Source organism: Xenopus laevis, chromosome 2L (genome assembly GCF_017654675.1).
Source record: "Xenopus laevis strain J_2021 chromosome 2L, Xenopus_laevis_v10.1, whole genome shotgun sequence".
NCBI classification, from domain to species: Eukaryota; Metazoa; Chordata; class Amphibia; order Anura; family Pipidae; genus Xenopus; species Xenopus laevis.
Window position 1 is genome coordinate 29764791 of NC_054373.1, and position 16295 is coordinate 29781085.

The window sequence follows — 16295 nt, forward strand, 5'->3', positions numbered from 1 at the left end:
TCCTTATTTCAGGATGATGAAGCCTGTATTAAAGGGATACTGTCATGGGGGAAAAAAAAAATTTCAAAATGAATCAGTTAATAGTGCTGCTCCAGCAGAATTCTGCACTGAAATCCATTTCTCGAAAGAGCAAACAGATTTTTTTATATTCAATTTTGAAATCTGACATGGGGCTAGACATATTGTCAATTTCCCAGCTGCCCCAAGTCATGTGACTTGTGCTCTGATAAACTTCAATCACTCTTTACTGCTGTACTGCAAGTTGGAGTGATATCACCCCCCTCCCTTTTCCCCCCAGCAGCCAAACAAAAGAACAATGGGAAGGTAACCAGATAACAGCTCCCTAACACAAGATAACAGCTGTCCCACTGAGACACATTCAGTTACATTGAGAAGGAAAAACAGCAGCCTGCCAGAAAGCATTTCTCTCCTAAAGTGCAGGCACAAGTCACATGACCAGGGGCAGCTGTGAAATTTACAAAATGTCTAGCCCCATGTCAGATTTCAAAATTGAATATATAAAAATCTGTTTGTTCTTTTGAGAAATGGATTTCAGTGCAGAAGTCTGCTGGAGTAGCACTATTAACTGATGCGTTTTGAAAAAAACATGTTTTCTGATGACAGGATCCCTTTAAATTTTCTCCTTTAACAAAGAAGTCGAGGAGAAATGCTGCACCATATATATTATGTTAAAGGCGTCTGTACCAGCCCAAAGCAATCACATGCAGTGAAAATCTGTAAATCGTGAGAGACCCCCAATAGCTCCTTATTTTTTTCTGCTTATGCTCTGGTCTGCTCTCAGTCAGGGCAGGAACTAGGGGTAGGCAGATTCGGCACATGCCTAGGGCGCAAAGCTGGGGGGGCACCAGGCACCGACCTCCACTGTCACCTACCCCAAATCCGGTCCCCTCTCTGCCCGATTTTCTGTGCTGTTTCGCTCTATCTTGCTCTTCTGCGCATGCGCGCAAACTCCAATTCGATGCGCACGCAAGTGCAAATTCGCGCACGCAAGCGCAAATTCGCACATGTGCACGCCAATTAGTGCACGCAAGCATCAATTCTCTCATGCGCACACTAAGACAGTGCCACATCCGGCCTTCTTGCTTAGGGCGTCTGGCCGGCGTGGCCCGGCTCTGCTCTCAGTTACCTGAGTTTAGTGACGGTCTAGGAAAGCCCTGGAGCTATAAACATAGGGGCTGCATGACAAGGGATCCGAATGACCAGCAGCCAAATTACACTGGTTTATATTTTAAGATTGGCAGAATCAAATGTAGCTGTGATTGGGTGAGAAGGAATGAGTTAAGGCAGGGAAAAGCCAAGCTGGGGTTGGAGAAAGACATGGATGTGATGTCAGGGGAAGAAGCAGTTCACTTCCTTATCTTCTGAGCAGGTGCAAACATCCCACCCACCCTCTCCTTTTTTGCATATCTAATGAAATGCCAGGAGTTTCTGTTTATGTTCTCATATTATCTATTAATAAGCAAATGTGGATGTATTCCTGCATGTACTGTTCTATTGTGGTTTTGGTACAGTTATACAGTATAAACATGAGAGTGTTTGCATGTTATTATTCAGGTTAAATGAATGTCAAATGCTTGATTCAGGAAATGTTTCTGTTCGCTATTGGGGTCAGGAAGGAATTTTTTCCCCTTTTGAGGCATAATTGACAATGGCTTCAGGCTGGGTTGTTTGCCTTCCTCTGGATCAAAACAGTGGATATATGATAATGTATTTGTCACAGCAGCGGTAGGACCTTGCCAGAGTACTGCACAGGTAAATTTAGAAAAGGGAGAAAGGAGGTTCTCTCCTGTGACTGCACAGTGGGCTGATTGATACAGACACTGCTACTGCTTGTGCTAGGGGGGCAGCCTGCTTGGATTTCCTATCATCAACACACTGCAGATTCCGGACCAACAGCAGGGCTGCTGAACTTCTCTCATGGTGGTAGATGCAGTTTCAGATGGTAGCAGAGTTGGGGCCATCCTCTCTGTAGGTAGAGAAAGCCTAATACTCAGTGGTGGATATAATGACATAGTGCTGATCTCGTGAGGAGCAGTAGAGCATAGTGGTGATCTCTTATGGAATTTTGGCTTTGAATATTGCCTTGGGGTGAGGCTGGCAAGGTCCTATTTATTTGATAAAATGTGAATAAATGCTGTGGCCATTTTCACCATTTCTGGCTCCTGGTGTTTCAATACGCTATGTAACAATGGGGTTCAATGGGATAGCTGAAGTTGAAGGGTCAATTGAGGAGTACCCTTGTAATATACTGTATATTTAAATAGTATATAAAATTCACAATACAACAAACTGGTTAATAATTTGCCATCAGAATGTAATAATCAGCCCTGTAGCATCAGCTTCTTATTACATATGAACGTCATATTATACTTGATGATTTGGGAGCACCCTTAAGCTTAGCTTCTCAACAGCTGCCCAGAGCTCACTGAGCATGTGCAGAGTCACTGACACCCCTAACAAAAACCAAGATGGTGACCCCAGTGCACAAATTTGAAGGCCTGAATCATTACTGTTAACAGGGGCAATCCTGCCCAATTTGCCGCCCGAGGCAGCCTTAGTTTTTGCCGCTCCCCACCTCCCCATGGCACTCACCTTCAGCGCCGGACGGGGGTCAGGGGGGTCCACGTCGCTAGTGCAGAGAGCGCAACAGCGTTCTCTGCACTAGAAGAGCGCAAATTTCCTGGTTGAAAACTGGAAATTCGTCTCTTAGTTACCAGGAGCGGCATTTTTGCCGTCCCTGGCAACCAGGGGGGGCGATGCCGCCTGAGGTGAGTGCGAGCACCCCTGACTGTTAAAGAAATTCTAAAACTTTAGTCTGGTGCAGTAACTTCGATATATAAAATGTGGCATTTCTAGTCATAATTTTTTTTAGGGATTAGTTCTCAATTTTCTGACAGCAAAGACCATAGAGTGCCCTGTGAAGCACTTGAGTTATTCTGCGCAGGTTGTTAGTCAGACATTGCAATACTGGTATGGACAATAGTCAGTCACTGAAATAGTATTTACATTTGTTTTATTTCTGTAAAATGTAAAAACAAAATAGGAAACACATGTTCTTTTATATGAGGCATAGCTCATGCAGAAATGATTCTTATGGTCTACTTATAAATGAAACTATATTGAGATAACTGAATAATGACCACCAAATATAAACAAAGTCTATTATTACAAATTATATAATTTTTGTAATAACGCTTATCACTAAGAAAAAATTCTCAGCCATATGCCAATATTATATATTGGTGTATAAATGACGACACAATTATAAAGCAAAAACAAAGAAAGAAACTCTAAAAGGAAGGTGGCCATTGATATAACAGAAGACACTTGTAAAACTTTAGGGTTTTTTAACAAAATCTCTTTCCATTTCTGAATGTTGCAAATGAAACACCAAGGGCCATGATAAGTGTCATCAATAAAACCTACAGTAAAGCTCTGTTCCTTTTATAAAAGACATTTATAAAGTAAAAATATATGACAATAAAGTACAGCAATATAAAATATTTTATGCAAGGCAAGTAATATTGTTTTTTGGCACAGATACCATCTATATCAGTGCTGTGCAAGTTGCAGCCTATCTCCTATCTGTTATAGAACTACAACTCCCAGTTTCGCAGTAAGGGCTAAAGGAAGATGACATTGAACATTGGCAGCAGATTGGATGTTTCTAATCTATATACAGCTCTGAAATATAATTTTATTTTGCAGCTAAAGTGCCTCATTATGACATAAGGTCAAATCGCCCGGTTGAGTTACCAGTCCATGCAAAGAGCAACAAGGGGATATCCATGAAACGGGTGTGATTACTTAGTACCACAGAGTGAGAGATGGATTGCTAGCTGCTGAAACATTGTCACGCCGTTCTAAATTAACAAGTGTAGAATAGTATCCCATATGGCATTTATTGTACCCAACACCTTCTTATGTATATCTTATGGCTCGATCTTTCTCAGCCAGGTCAGAATATGAATGGATCTTTGCCACACAAATGGTGAGCCATACAAGCTGATAGTCTTTTCCTTCTCGGGTACAAAGGAGCCTGTGAAGACCTGTTGTTTATGGGTCATATCCACAGCTTCAGAGGGATTTTCTGCCCAGCTGGATCAGTATGTGACCCACTCCTGATCAGGAATTGATCAAAGAGGACTCAGTTTGGGCTCATAGACTAGTGGGCTGCAGACTTGGGTATGAGTAGCTGAGCCGCAAACCAATATCTTCCCATGTATGGGCACTTTTGGCAAATGTTATACTGGGCAATTAAACTTAAACACTCTGACCAAATCCCCATCGGTTATTTCATATTATTTATTAATACATTTTCCCAAAAAATTCCAGTTCAAATCGTACAAATTTTTGCCAAGAAAACCACAAAATCTTCAAATGTTTGCACAAAACCCAGTGCAGATCAGGATATCTTCGGGACGTCTCCCATTGACTTATATACAACCTCGGCAGGTCTAAGATGCCTGATTTTCAGATTCAGACTTTTTCCATCTTTGGGTATAATAAATCACAAAAAAAATCAGATTTTTTTTGAGTTTTTGGCATTTGGACTTTAATAATTAACCCCCTTAGTAAAGTCATCCAGACTGAGGATTATAGCCCCTTAAGGATCAGGACAAGCAAATCTGTGAATACCCTTAAAAGAATATTTGCAACAAAGTTTACAGCAGCTTTAAAGATGTAGCCGGCCTCAGCACTAAACAGGTAGCCATCATAGATACTGGCATTTACAAATCCTTCAGACCATCTATAGTAAATGCTAAGTACAGAGTTGCCTTACACGGGGCAGTGTTGTGCTCTGCACCTTATGGCAGATTTTTCATTGCACTTTTGCACTTATATTTGGGGCTTTAATAACTGAGCGTCTCCTCTTGGAAGAGCTGAAACAAAGCTTGACAATATACCATTCCAGATTTTTTTAATACATTTCTTTCCCTTATCAGTACTAAAGCTTCCAGTTAAATGTCATGGAATAAAGACATATCTTTATTTTGGTAAAGAGAAAAATAAACAGGAATGTCCTTGTTCCTTAAACCACTGGAACTCAGTGTTTCATTATACACTGTAGTCTCTGGGTAGGCAGTAAAAAGAGAGAATCCTTGACACCATATTACTTGGATCAGGCCATTGTCATTGCTGGCTTCTACACCTCCGGAGTGCTGGTGGCCACCGTATTAAGGGGCATTTCTTCTTCTTCCTTTGATTTTTCTCGAGCTTTGGCAACCAACTGGCTCCATCCTAAAAATAGTGTATAAGGATTAACTACTGCATGTTAAGACTAAGCTGTACATAAAAACAAAGGGCAGACTTACCAAAACTATCAGACAGACAAAAATACAAATATAGTGTATATATACAAAATGCAGATAAAATTAAATACTGCATCTGGTACACAACGCCATACCCTCCTAAAGTGTGTCCTCTTAGCTAGCAATCCAAATATCTTGCTGCAGAAGTGTTTAATATCTCAGTGTTGGTGTCCTATCAATGTGGGAAAGGGGAAGAAAAATGCCAGGATGGGAAACAAGGGTGTAAAAGGAGTGATGGTCACTTGGGATAGCAAAGTGATGTAAAGCAGAGGCTGCAAACTGTTGAGCTGGCCTCCCTATGGATGTCTAATAAAACATACAGAATGTATAGTGCTGGGGCCAGTGGGACTGTGGTGCTTAATTAATTGTGGATAAATTAACATCATACCTCCCAACATCTGAAAATCAGAATGCGGGACAAGTTCTACTGCAGGTAATATTTAAACATTTGACCACGCCCATTTTGTAGCCACTCCCCCTACATGCCATGTCCGTTTTACAAAATTTGGCAGGTTTGAACACATTTCTGGGGGTTTTATGATTTATTTGTATTATGAGTTTTTGCTAATGAAGGTGACATTGCCCTTTAAGCTGTGAGTCACAGTTCTCCCAATAAACCTGCTTATCTTAAATAGTTACAATTGTTTCTTTGCTTATCTTAAATTGTTACAAATGTATCTAAGAGCAGGTGCTGTGTATTCTGGGCTCTCTGCCAAAAGGCAAATTAATTTTCATTCACTTTGTATCTTTTTCTGGAGTCAGTGCAAGAGAAACTCGGGACATTTCAGTAACAATTCGGGACTGAGCAGTCAAAATCGGGACTGTCCCATGAAAAACAGGACAGATGAGAGGTAGTTAACATGGGGACGCAAACTGTTATCAGGCTTCCTGCATTTTATGCAGCAAATCCAAATTCTATAGATATCTATATTTAAATGCCATTATGCTCAAGATGAAACACTGACGTCTGAAATGAAATTACTTTTGAACAGCGTATGTGCAGAGGCAGAGGTTTCCTATTTTATTTATCCAAAAAAAGTCCTGCAACATGTTTTTTTCACACACAAAAGAAAGGATTCAGCTTTTTTAACTATTATAGTCATCCCAGAGTTACAAATATCCACACTGAAAATACCCCATACCTGGAGTTTTCTTAGATGAGCTGAGCTTCCCCTTCTCTGTGTCACCCGGCTCCTCATTTATGTGGGCGAGGTTCTTCTCCCACGATCCCCAGGCCATTTCCTCTACTCTAAAGCACAGGAAAAACCTAATTAATATCTGCCTGGTTGTAGTTGTTCATTTCCTAATGCATCAAGAATGTAAGAAATAATATGGCAGGTAATGAGATCATTTTTCATTCATTCAACAAAAGTATTACTGCCATGAAACAATGTTTCCTACACTACATGGCCAAACTGGCTATTTAAAGGAGTTGTTCACCTTTGAGTTAACTTTAAGGGGCAGATTTATCAAGGGTCGAATTGAAAATTCGAATTTTTAAATTCGAATTTGAGTTTATTTTAGTGTAATTCGACTAGGGAATAGTCCAAATTTTTTTCTGGTGAAAAAACTTGAATTGATCCGATTCAAATTCAATTTCAGTTTGCAGGTCGATCATATTCACCCAAATATAATAAATTCAAATTTTTTTTTTATAAATTTCGATTGGTCATTTTTTTTATGGGAGTTGATGGGAGTTGATGGGAGTTTTTAGAAACACCCATAAACTCGAAATTCAAGCCTTGATAAATATGCCCCTAAGTGTGATGTAGAGAGTGATATCCTTTACAATTTGTAATTGGTTTTCATTTTTTTTTTCATTATTTGTGGTCATTATTTAGTTTTTTATTCAGCAGCTCTCCAGTTTGCAATTTCAGCAATCTGGTTGCCAGGGTCCAAATTACCCTAGCAACCATGCACTGGTATGGAAAACAGACTGGAATATGAATAGGAGAGGCCTGCATAGAAATATGAGTAATAAAAAGTAGCAATAACAATTCATTTTGGTTTTATAGAGCATTCTTTTTAGATGGATATAACTATATCCATGTTCAGAACTGTAGAAGAGACTCTTCCCAATTTAGCCTTCTCTTACCTGAAGCACCATCTCTTATCAGGATTTCCATCGGTAGTTTTTCCCACAGTCAACCATTGTCCAGTTTTCAGCTTCTTTCTAAGGAACCGAGGAATAAACCTCTCAATATCCAGAATTGTGGCTGCTCTCTATACAAGTAACAAAACAAAAAAACAACCATTACATTAAACTTTTAAATTTAAAGGGGTTGTTTACCTTTAAATTAATTATTACTTATTCTGAGGCAATTTGCAACTGGTTTTAATTGTTGTGGTTTTTGAGTTATTTAGCTTTTTATTCAGCAGCTCTCCAGTATGCAATTTCAGAAATCTAGTTGCTAGGGTTACCCTAGCAACTATGCACTGATTTGAAGAGCTTTTTGGATAATGAGTTTCCACTAACAAATCACATAGCTATACCTATGCCTACCTCACTTGGTGATTAATATATTTACACATGCAAAATGGAGACACACACGCAGCCAGTGTGGCGCTGCCCCAGCTCAATGGGATTGTGTGTCTAAATTCCCAACAGGATTGTGTGCTTCAATTACCAACAGGATTATGTGCCTAAATTACTAACAGGATTGTGTGTCTAAATTCCCAACAGTATTGTGTGTCTAAATTCCCAACAGGATTGTGTGCTTCAAATACCAACAGGATTATGTGCCTAAATTACCAACAGGATTGTGTGCCTAAATTACCAACAGGATTGTGTGCCTAAATTACCAACAGGATTGTGTGCCTAAATTACCAACAGGATTGTGTGCCTAAATTACCAACAGGATTGTGTGTCTAAATTCCTAATAGGATTGTGTGCCTAACTTCCCAACTGGATTATGTGCCTAAATTCCCAACTGGATTGTGTGCCTAAATTCCCAACAGAATTGTGTGCCTAACTTTCCAACTGGATTGTGTGCCTAACTTCCCAACTGGATTATGTGTCTAAATTACTAACAGGATTGTGTGCCTAAATTCCCAGCAGGATTGTGTGCCTAAATTCCCAGCAGGATTGTGTGTCTAAATTCCTACTAGGATTGTGTGCCTAACTTCCCAACTGGATTATGTGCCTAAATTCCCAACTGGATTGTATGCCTAAATTCCCTACAGGATTGTATGCCTAAATTCCCTACAGGATTGTGTGCCTAAATTCCCAACAGGATTGTGTGCCTAACTTTCCAACTGGATTGTGTGCCTAACTTCCCAACTGGATTATGTGTCTAAATTACTAACAGGATTGTGTGCCTTAATTCCCAACAGGATTGTGTGCCTAAATTCTCAACTGGATTGTGTGCCTAACTTCCCAACTGGATTATGTGTCTAAATTACTAACAGGATTGTGTGCCTTAATTCCCAACAGGGTTGTGTGCCTAAATTCTCAACTGGATTGTGTGCCTAAATTCCCAACAGGATTGTGTGCCTAAATTCCCAGCAGGATTGTGTGTCTAAATTCCTAATAGGATTGTATGCCTAACTTCCCAACTGGATTATGTGCCTAAATTCCCAATTGGATTGTATGCGTAAATTCCCTACAGGATTGTAAAACTAATTTCCCAACAGGATTCTGCACCTAACTTTCCAACTGGATTGTGTGACTAAATTACCTAAAGTCACACAAGACATATGTGCCTTAATTCCCTACAGGATTGTGTGCCTAAATTCCCAACAGGATTATGTGCCTAAATTCCTAACTGGATTGTGTGCCTAACTTTCCAACTGGATTGTGTGCCTAAATTACCTAAAGTCACACAAGACATATGTGCCTGAATTCCCTACAGGATTATGTGCCTAAATTCCCTACTGGATTGTATGCCTTAATTTCGAACAGGATTGTGTGCCTAACTTTCCAAATGGATTGTGTGCCTACATTCCCTACAGGATTGTATGCTTAAATTTCCAACAGGATTGTGTGCCTAACTTTCCAACTGGATTGTGTGCCTAAATTACCTAAAGTCACACAAGACATGTTCTAATCTTGAGCAATTTGCAGTTTACCACTACTCTATCTCTTTATGTCAGCTCAGCTTCCTTTGTGTCACTTTGGTTTGCAGCCCCCAACTTAGAATGTTTTGTGGTTTCCTGTAAATAAAGCCACCTGCAAATGTTAAGGGAAATTTTACTAAATCATTCTTAGGCATCTTCGTTAACCCTGCACAATCATATCTACAGATATGGGATCTGTTATACGGAAATGCGTTATCCAGAAAGCTCAGAATTATGGGAAGGCCATCTCCCATAGACTTAAATATAATTCAGATTTTTAAAATTGATTTTCTTATATTCTGTAATCAAGAAACAGTACCTTGTACTTGATGAAACATAGGGGCCCATTTACTAACAATTGAATTTCGATTTTTTTTGCCAGGAATCTCTAAAAATGTATGGTTTTCCTTTTTTTTTTTTTTTTTTTTTAAAAAAGTGTAAAAACCTCTAATACAAAACTTTGCCAGGTAAAGTTGTCAAGGTTCTATAGAAGTCAATGGGAGCTGCACTGATCCTATTGGACCATTTTAAATCAATTTGAACTTTTAGAGGATTTTCTTGCTAGGATTTGTCCGAAAAACTTGAGTTTATAGAGGTTTTAGAGGTATTTGCATTTTTATTCTAATCATTCAGCATTATTTTCTGTTTATAATTTTTTTATTTGGATTTTTTAAAACATTTTATTTTTGTGTTTTTTTAAAGTGAGTTTAGTCGTAGTTTCAAATACATCTAAAACCACCAAAATCCGACCTTTAACAAATAGGCCTCTAAGATATAATTCATCCTTATTAGAGGCAAAACAATCCTATTGTGTTTATTGAATGTTTAAATTTTAAATTTTAAGCAGCCTTGATATCTGGGGACCCAAATTACCGAAAGATTCCTTATCCAGAAAAACCCAGGTCCCAAGCACTCTGAATAAAAGATCCTATACCTGTACTGTGGCTTTTTGAAGGCTATTTGCCATGTTTTTGTAGCACAGCGCTGCATCAAATAAATCTACTTTTCAAACACAAATGTAGAAAAAACAGAAGTGTATTGTAGAAAGACTGGGGCAGCAAGGTGCCAGATGCAGCGTTCTGCATTCATAGGTGAAGTGGAAGCGGATGCCATTAGTCAAACTTGCTTTACTACTAGAATGAAGAGTTTAAAAAAATGTCTAAATCAGCAGAGGTTTTGATAAATAAATCCTCTCCATGTGACAGAGTACTAAAAGCTTGGAGCCCATGAGTTGAAATTCGACCCACCTGAAGTTTCCAGATACTTTTGCTCTCACTGGAAATCTTACTGACTGTTTCGCTCATCAGTGCAATGAGCATGTTCAGCAGGAGGATGTAGGTCAAGATCACATAAAGGATCAGCAGGAACATAAAGAAATGCTTGAATTTCAAGTTTTCGTTGAATTCCAGGTCTCCCATACCAATGGTAAATTTAAAGAGTTCCAGAGATGTGATATAAAGCCCTCCATAGGATGAGCCTGCCTCGCTCGGCTCCGTTCCATTTGCTGCTTCCTGGGGGGCTTCCCCTGTCAGGGTCACCAGAGCTGAAGACAAAACCAATGAATGAGCTGTTACCTTATATATATATATATATATATATATATATATATATATATATATATATATATATATATATATATATTCCCAAATCCCAAGGTGCACACCGTTGACTAGGTTTTTACCTGGGTGCCAGCATAAAGGATAGATATAAATATATAAACATAAAGTAGGAAACGGAACTCACAAGGACTTGATGCAAAAACTAAAAATCTTTTTTGGACTCAACGTGTCGATCCACCACAGGGATCTTCGTCAGGAGTAAAACAGCAAACAATTATATATATATATATATATATATATATATATATATATATATATATATATATATATATATATATATATATATATATATACACATTCTTAATGTCATAAAGTCACGCAGGAAGAATGGCATGGGCCATGGAAGGGAGTTGTATAGGCAGCCCATCTACTCTTCATTCTACATGATGAGAATCACCGCAGGTAAAATTCCCAAGTTACGTAATTGTGCAAAATTATTTTGTACTCTTAGTGGGACTACACAATCTGAGGTCAGGGCTGGAACTAGGGTTAGGCAGAAGAGGTACTTGCAAGGTCAGACTGGGCCGGCAGGACACAGGAAAAAACCCGGTGAGACCCTCCAGCCCAGACCCGCTCCCTGGATATGGAGGGGACCCTGGGACAGGAGCACCGGTGGGCCCCGGGCCCCCCAGTCCGACCCTGGGTACATGCAAAGCTGGAGAGGTGCCAGACACGTATCTTCTCCTGTCACCTACCCATAGTGCAGGCCCATGTCTCCTGTGTAGTCAAAAATAGAGATCGTGCACACCCTAAAATGCCCAGCCAGCCTGGGCTGGCACTTCTGAGGGCTTTGCCTGCAGCAATCTTCCACACACCCAATGGCAAGGAATTTTCTGCCAGTTTTTCGCCGCAACAAAATGCCGTAGACAAAACTCTACGTGTCATTGCCCTAATGGTGTTGAACATATACCTCCCACTGAATTCTGTAGAACGTCTGCAGTTTTTTGCTGCCAATATTTTTTTCTCCAAATATTTAATAAATAGGCCCCTCAGAATCTGCTATCAGAAATAAAGTTTTATAACAGCCTACATAATGGGAAATAGGATAGGCTATTGCGAACTGACCAGACACAAACACACCTTACTTAATCCCCAGGAATCCAATTGTTATAAGCCTTCTAAAGGTTGCTTGCAATTTCTGCTTTTTGGGGAACTTCCCCAATAGTTCAGTTGTAGTTTGCCTTTAAATTAAAGACATACAAATACTGCACTGTACTGTCCTCTGCACTCAACCCATTATCAATATATTCAAGACATTGAGACATTTTGTGCCTTGAGCTACTAAAAAAAGACCCTTCCCTTTAAACAAAACAGGGATTGTTTGTCCATATATTGCAATATATTTAAGCTCGCCAACTACGTCAAAGTCATCCCATATCTGGCCAGTCCTACGCTTTTATCTGATTCATTAAGAATTCTATTGCTTCACTAGACATTTTAGACAGGGACTAAGTTTTACCTGTTTTTTACCTAAGTTTTACCTTTCGAAGTTAAAACTCCCAAACTTGGTTGCCCTTTTATTAGCCACCAGTGGGATCACCTGACTATAGTGTAGCTGGGAAGGGTGAGAGCCACATCATGGAGCTGACGTAGCCACTGCTCCTGTATAAACTCCCGCCTGCAGTTCCAGCCCCGCTCTCTCTATATAATGTGCTTACGCTGCCAGTTTCTGCTGCCATGCACAGTAATGTTCTTGGAATGTAGGACCCACTTCTCTAATCGTATATATATGTTGATATGCTGATTCCATTAGCCACTTCTCTGTTGTTATAATGTGTTGGAGATGACATTTACAGTGTCTCCATGACAGTGAGTGCTGATAAACCAAACTTTCCCTTGTTTGTTATAACCTTTAAATTAACTCTTACTATGATAGAAGATATTCTGCAGTTCTTATTATTTTTTTGTGTGTTTTTTAATTATTTAGCAGTTCCCCTGTTTGGGATTTTTAGCAACCATTATACTCTAGCAACTAGCAAAGGAGAACTAAACCCTAAAAATGCCATATTTTATATACTGAACTTATTGCACCAGCCTAAAGTTTCAGCTTGTCAATAGCAGCAATGATCCAGGACTTCAAACTTGTCACAGGGGGTCACCATCTTGGAAAGTGTCTGTGACACTCACATGCTCAGGGGGCTCTGAGCAGCTGTTGAGAAGCTAAGCTTAGGGGTTGTTGCAAATTATCAAACTAAACAATTAGGTTTGTCTGTAATATAAGCTGATGCTACAGGGCTGATTATTGTATTCTGATGCTAATTGCACTGGTTTCTGTGCTGCCATGTAGTAATTATCTGTATTAATTACTAATCAGCCTTATATTGTGACATTTCTATTCCATGTGTACTGTATATTGTGAGTGGGTCCCTAAGCTCAGTAAGTGACAGCAGCACAGAGCATGTGCAGTGAATCAGCAGAAAAGAAGATGGGGAGCTACTGGGGCATCTTTGGCAACACAGATCTTTACTGCTAAAGGGATGTGGTTGCCTTGGGTTGGTACAGAAACCGAAAACATAATGTACAACATTTCTACCTACTTCTTTAGTAAAGCTTTAGTTCTCCTTTAAAGACAGGCTGGAAGAAGAATATGAGAGGTCATGAACCAAAAGAGTGCGGAGGAGGCCCGAACTGGCAATCTATGGGTTCTGGCAAATGCCAGAGGGGCTGCTATAAAGTCCCATAGAATGTCAGTATTTAGTGGGCTGGTGGGGGCTGATTGGGCCTCTGAGTACCTGAAATGTCAGGGCCTATTTTAATTCTCAGTCCAGATCTGGAGGAAGGTAACGTTTTTTCTCGGTTTACTCCATCAGAGACGGGCACCTGTTTCGAGTTAGAAGGGGAAGTTGTTTCCTTTTCCAGTGACCCCCCACAACAGCTGGACAGCATTTTAATTTCAAAATGGAAAGAGGCAAAAGAGAAAGTATAGAAATATCAACAACAAAAAAAGGCTGGCTGGAAATTCTTTTAAAGAAATAAGAAAATTCTGTTATATACTAAAAGCCTAAAAGTGAAACAGTCCCTTTAAGTCAAAAGTCCCCTTTGGGTAATAGAACTGAGCCTTGTGGTGTGAGAAAGATGGTGCCAGAATAAGTACATTACCTGCTGCAAAGCCAAAGAGGAAGACCAGGTACACAAAGAGGAAGCGGAGCATGTCTCTCAGGATGGTCTAAACACAAGAAAGCAATGTGTAAGTAACATAATACAGTTCCAAAAGGAAAAAGAGAAACAGGTATATTTAAATGATTTCTGTTCTGGGACCCCATGGCCCGAATAGGGGCAAAAGGGTCTTGACAGGGCCTAGGAGAGCAACTATCCCCGCCCCCTTTTCTATTCCAGGGCACTGATTGGCTGACGGGTCCCGGGAGAGTGATCAGAGGCAGGAGCAGCCGTAATACTTACCATTCGGCGCCAGGACGTGGAGGAAGAAGGACGCAGCATCCCACCCTCCTTCCCTGTAAAATGTTGTTTTAGTCGCAGTTGCGGAGGGTACCTTTGCAAGGACCCCCAGGGGAAGTTAAAAGGGGGTATTTCATAGTTAGTGGAAGTAACCTGGTAGGCCTGGGTCCTCATGGTACGGTAGGCAGCCCGGTTTAGGGCTTGGGAGGAACCTATCTTGGCAGTTGGGGTACAGCCACCCCACCCCATTCCCCTCTCCCCCGGGTGGGGGAATAATATGATAAAGGTTAAAGGTTTGTTATACAAATGGTTGTTAAAAGGTTAAAATGTTACACATGTTAATTATTTTAATACTGTGTTAAATAAACAGCTGTGGCCATCTCTTTCCAAACCAGTGGTGTGTATGTATTATTTGGGGGTAGGGGGGGAGGCAGAAGGGAGAGGTGCAGAATCGACGCTGCACCCGTCATGTACATGGAAATCCCCTCATATATAATAAACGAAACCCACTCTGTAATAAGCACAATTGTTCAGGAGTAGGCCACAGTGCTCAAGATGTTGCAAAACTGCAACTTCCTTCATCCCTACACCAGCTCAGTTTAAGGAGAGGTGCAGGGAGTTAAAGCTTGGTAACACCCTGAGCAATGCAAGTTTCCTCTTCTGGATGTTTCACTTAAAGGGGTTGTTCACCTTTGAGTTAACTTTTAGTATAACATAGAGAGTGATATTCTGAGACAATTTGCAATTGGTTTTCATTTTTTATTATATGTGGGTTTTGAGCTTTTTAGATTTTTATTCAGCAGCTCTCCACTTTACAATTTCAGCAATTTCTGTTGCTAGTGTCCAGATTATCCTAGCAACCATGCATTGATTTGAATGAGAGACTGAAATATGAATAGGAGAGGGCTGAATAGAAAGGTGAGTATTAAAAAGTAGCAATAACAATAAATGTGCAGCCTTACAAAGCATTTGTTTTTAGATGGGGTCAGTGATCCCCATTTGAAAGCTGGAACAAGTCAGGAAAAAAAAGGCAAATAATTACAAAATCTTTTTTAAAAAATAGACCAATTGAAATGTTGCTTAGAATTGGTCATACTATATAACATACTAAGGGGCTCATTTACTAAGGGTCGAAGAAAATTGAATTCAAAAACTTAGAACTTCGAAGTAATGTTTGGGTGCTTCGACCATCGAATAGGCCAAAATTCAATTCGAATTGAAAAAACTTCACAAATACGACCATTCGAAAATCGAAGTACTGTCTCTTTAAAAAACTTCGACTTTGCCACCTTAAACCTGCCGAATTGCTGTTTAGCCTATGGGGGGACCAACTAGAACTTCTCTGAGATTTTGGCTAAGTTTTTAGAAGTCAAAGTTTTCTTTGTAAAATCCTTGGAATGGTTCAATCGAACGATTTTTACTTTGCTCGAAAATGGCGGTTTTCAATCGAAAAGATACTTGGACTATCGAAGTATCAAATTCGATGGTCGAATTTCGAAGTTTTTTAACTTCGAAAGTTGACCCTTAGTAAATGTGCCCCTAAAAGTTAAGTTGAAGGCGAACTACCCCTTTAAGGTTCTAATATTACCAAACTTTGCCTTATAATGTCTGAGGGGTCTTTTACAAAGTTCCCCTGCTTGTGTGTTATTGAGAAGTGCCCTGTACTTACCACCTGTGTTGGATTCATTTTTGGACCTTTAAATAAACTTTGTATATAGTTAAAGGGGTGGTTCACCTTTAAGGTAACTTTTAGTATGTTATAGAATGGCTAATTCTAAGCAACTTTTCAGTTTCAACTGGTCTTCATTATTTATTTCTTATAGTTTTTTTTCAAGTATTTGCCTTCTTCGTCTGACTGTTCCAGCTTTCAGATGAGGATCACTGACCCCAT

The 16295-nt window shown here is 39.7% G+C and overlaps 1 protein-coding gene across 3 annotated transcripts in view; it reads right to left on the minus strand.

Moving 5' to 3' along the window:
- Positions 1–4499: 4499 nt before the first annotated feature.
- The window catches only part of trpv2.L (transient receptor potential cation channel, subfamily V, member 2 L homeolog), a 56842-nt gene continuing 45046 nt past the window's right edge, over positions 4500–16295 (minus strand). For all 3 annotated transcript variants that reach the window (XM_041581648.1, XM_041581649.1, XM_018246049.2), the window contains exons 13-17: positions 14108–14174; positions 10637–10932; positions 7429–7556; positions 6476–6582; positions 4500–5262 (exon numbers count right to left, since the gene is read on the minus strand). In XM_041581648.1, the coding sequence (XP_041437582.1) occupies positions 5168–5262; positions 6476–6582; positions 7429–7556; positions 10637–10932; positions 14108–14174 (693 nt within the window). In that variant the 3' untranslated portion in view covers positions 4500–5167. The remainder of the gene's footprint in view (positions 5263–6475; positions 6583–7428; positions 7557–10636; positions 10933–14107; positions 14175–16295) is intronic.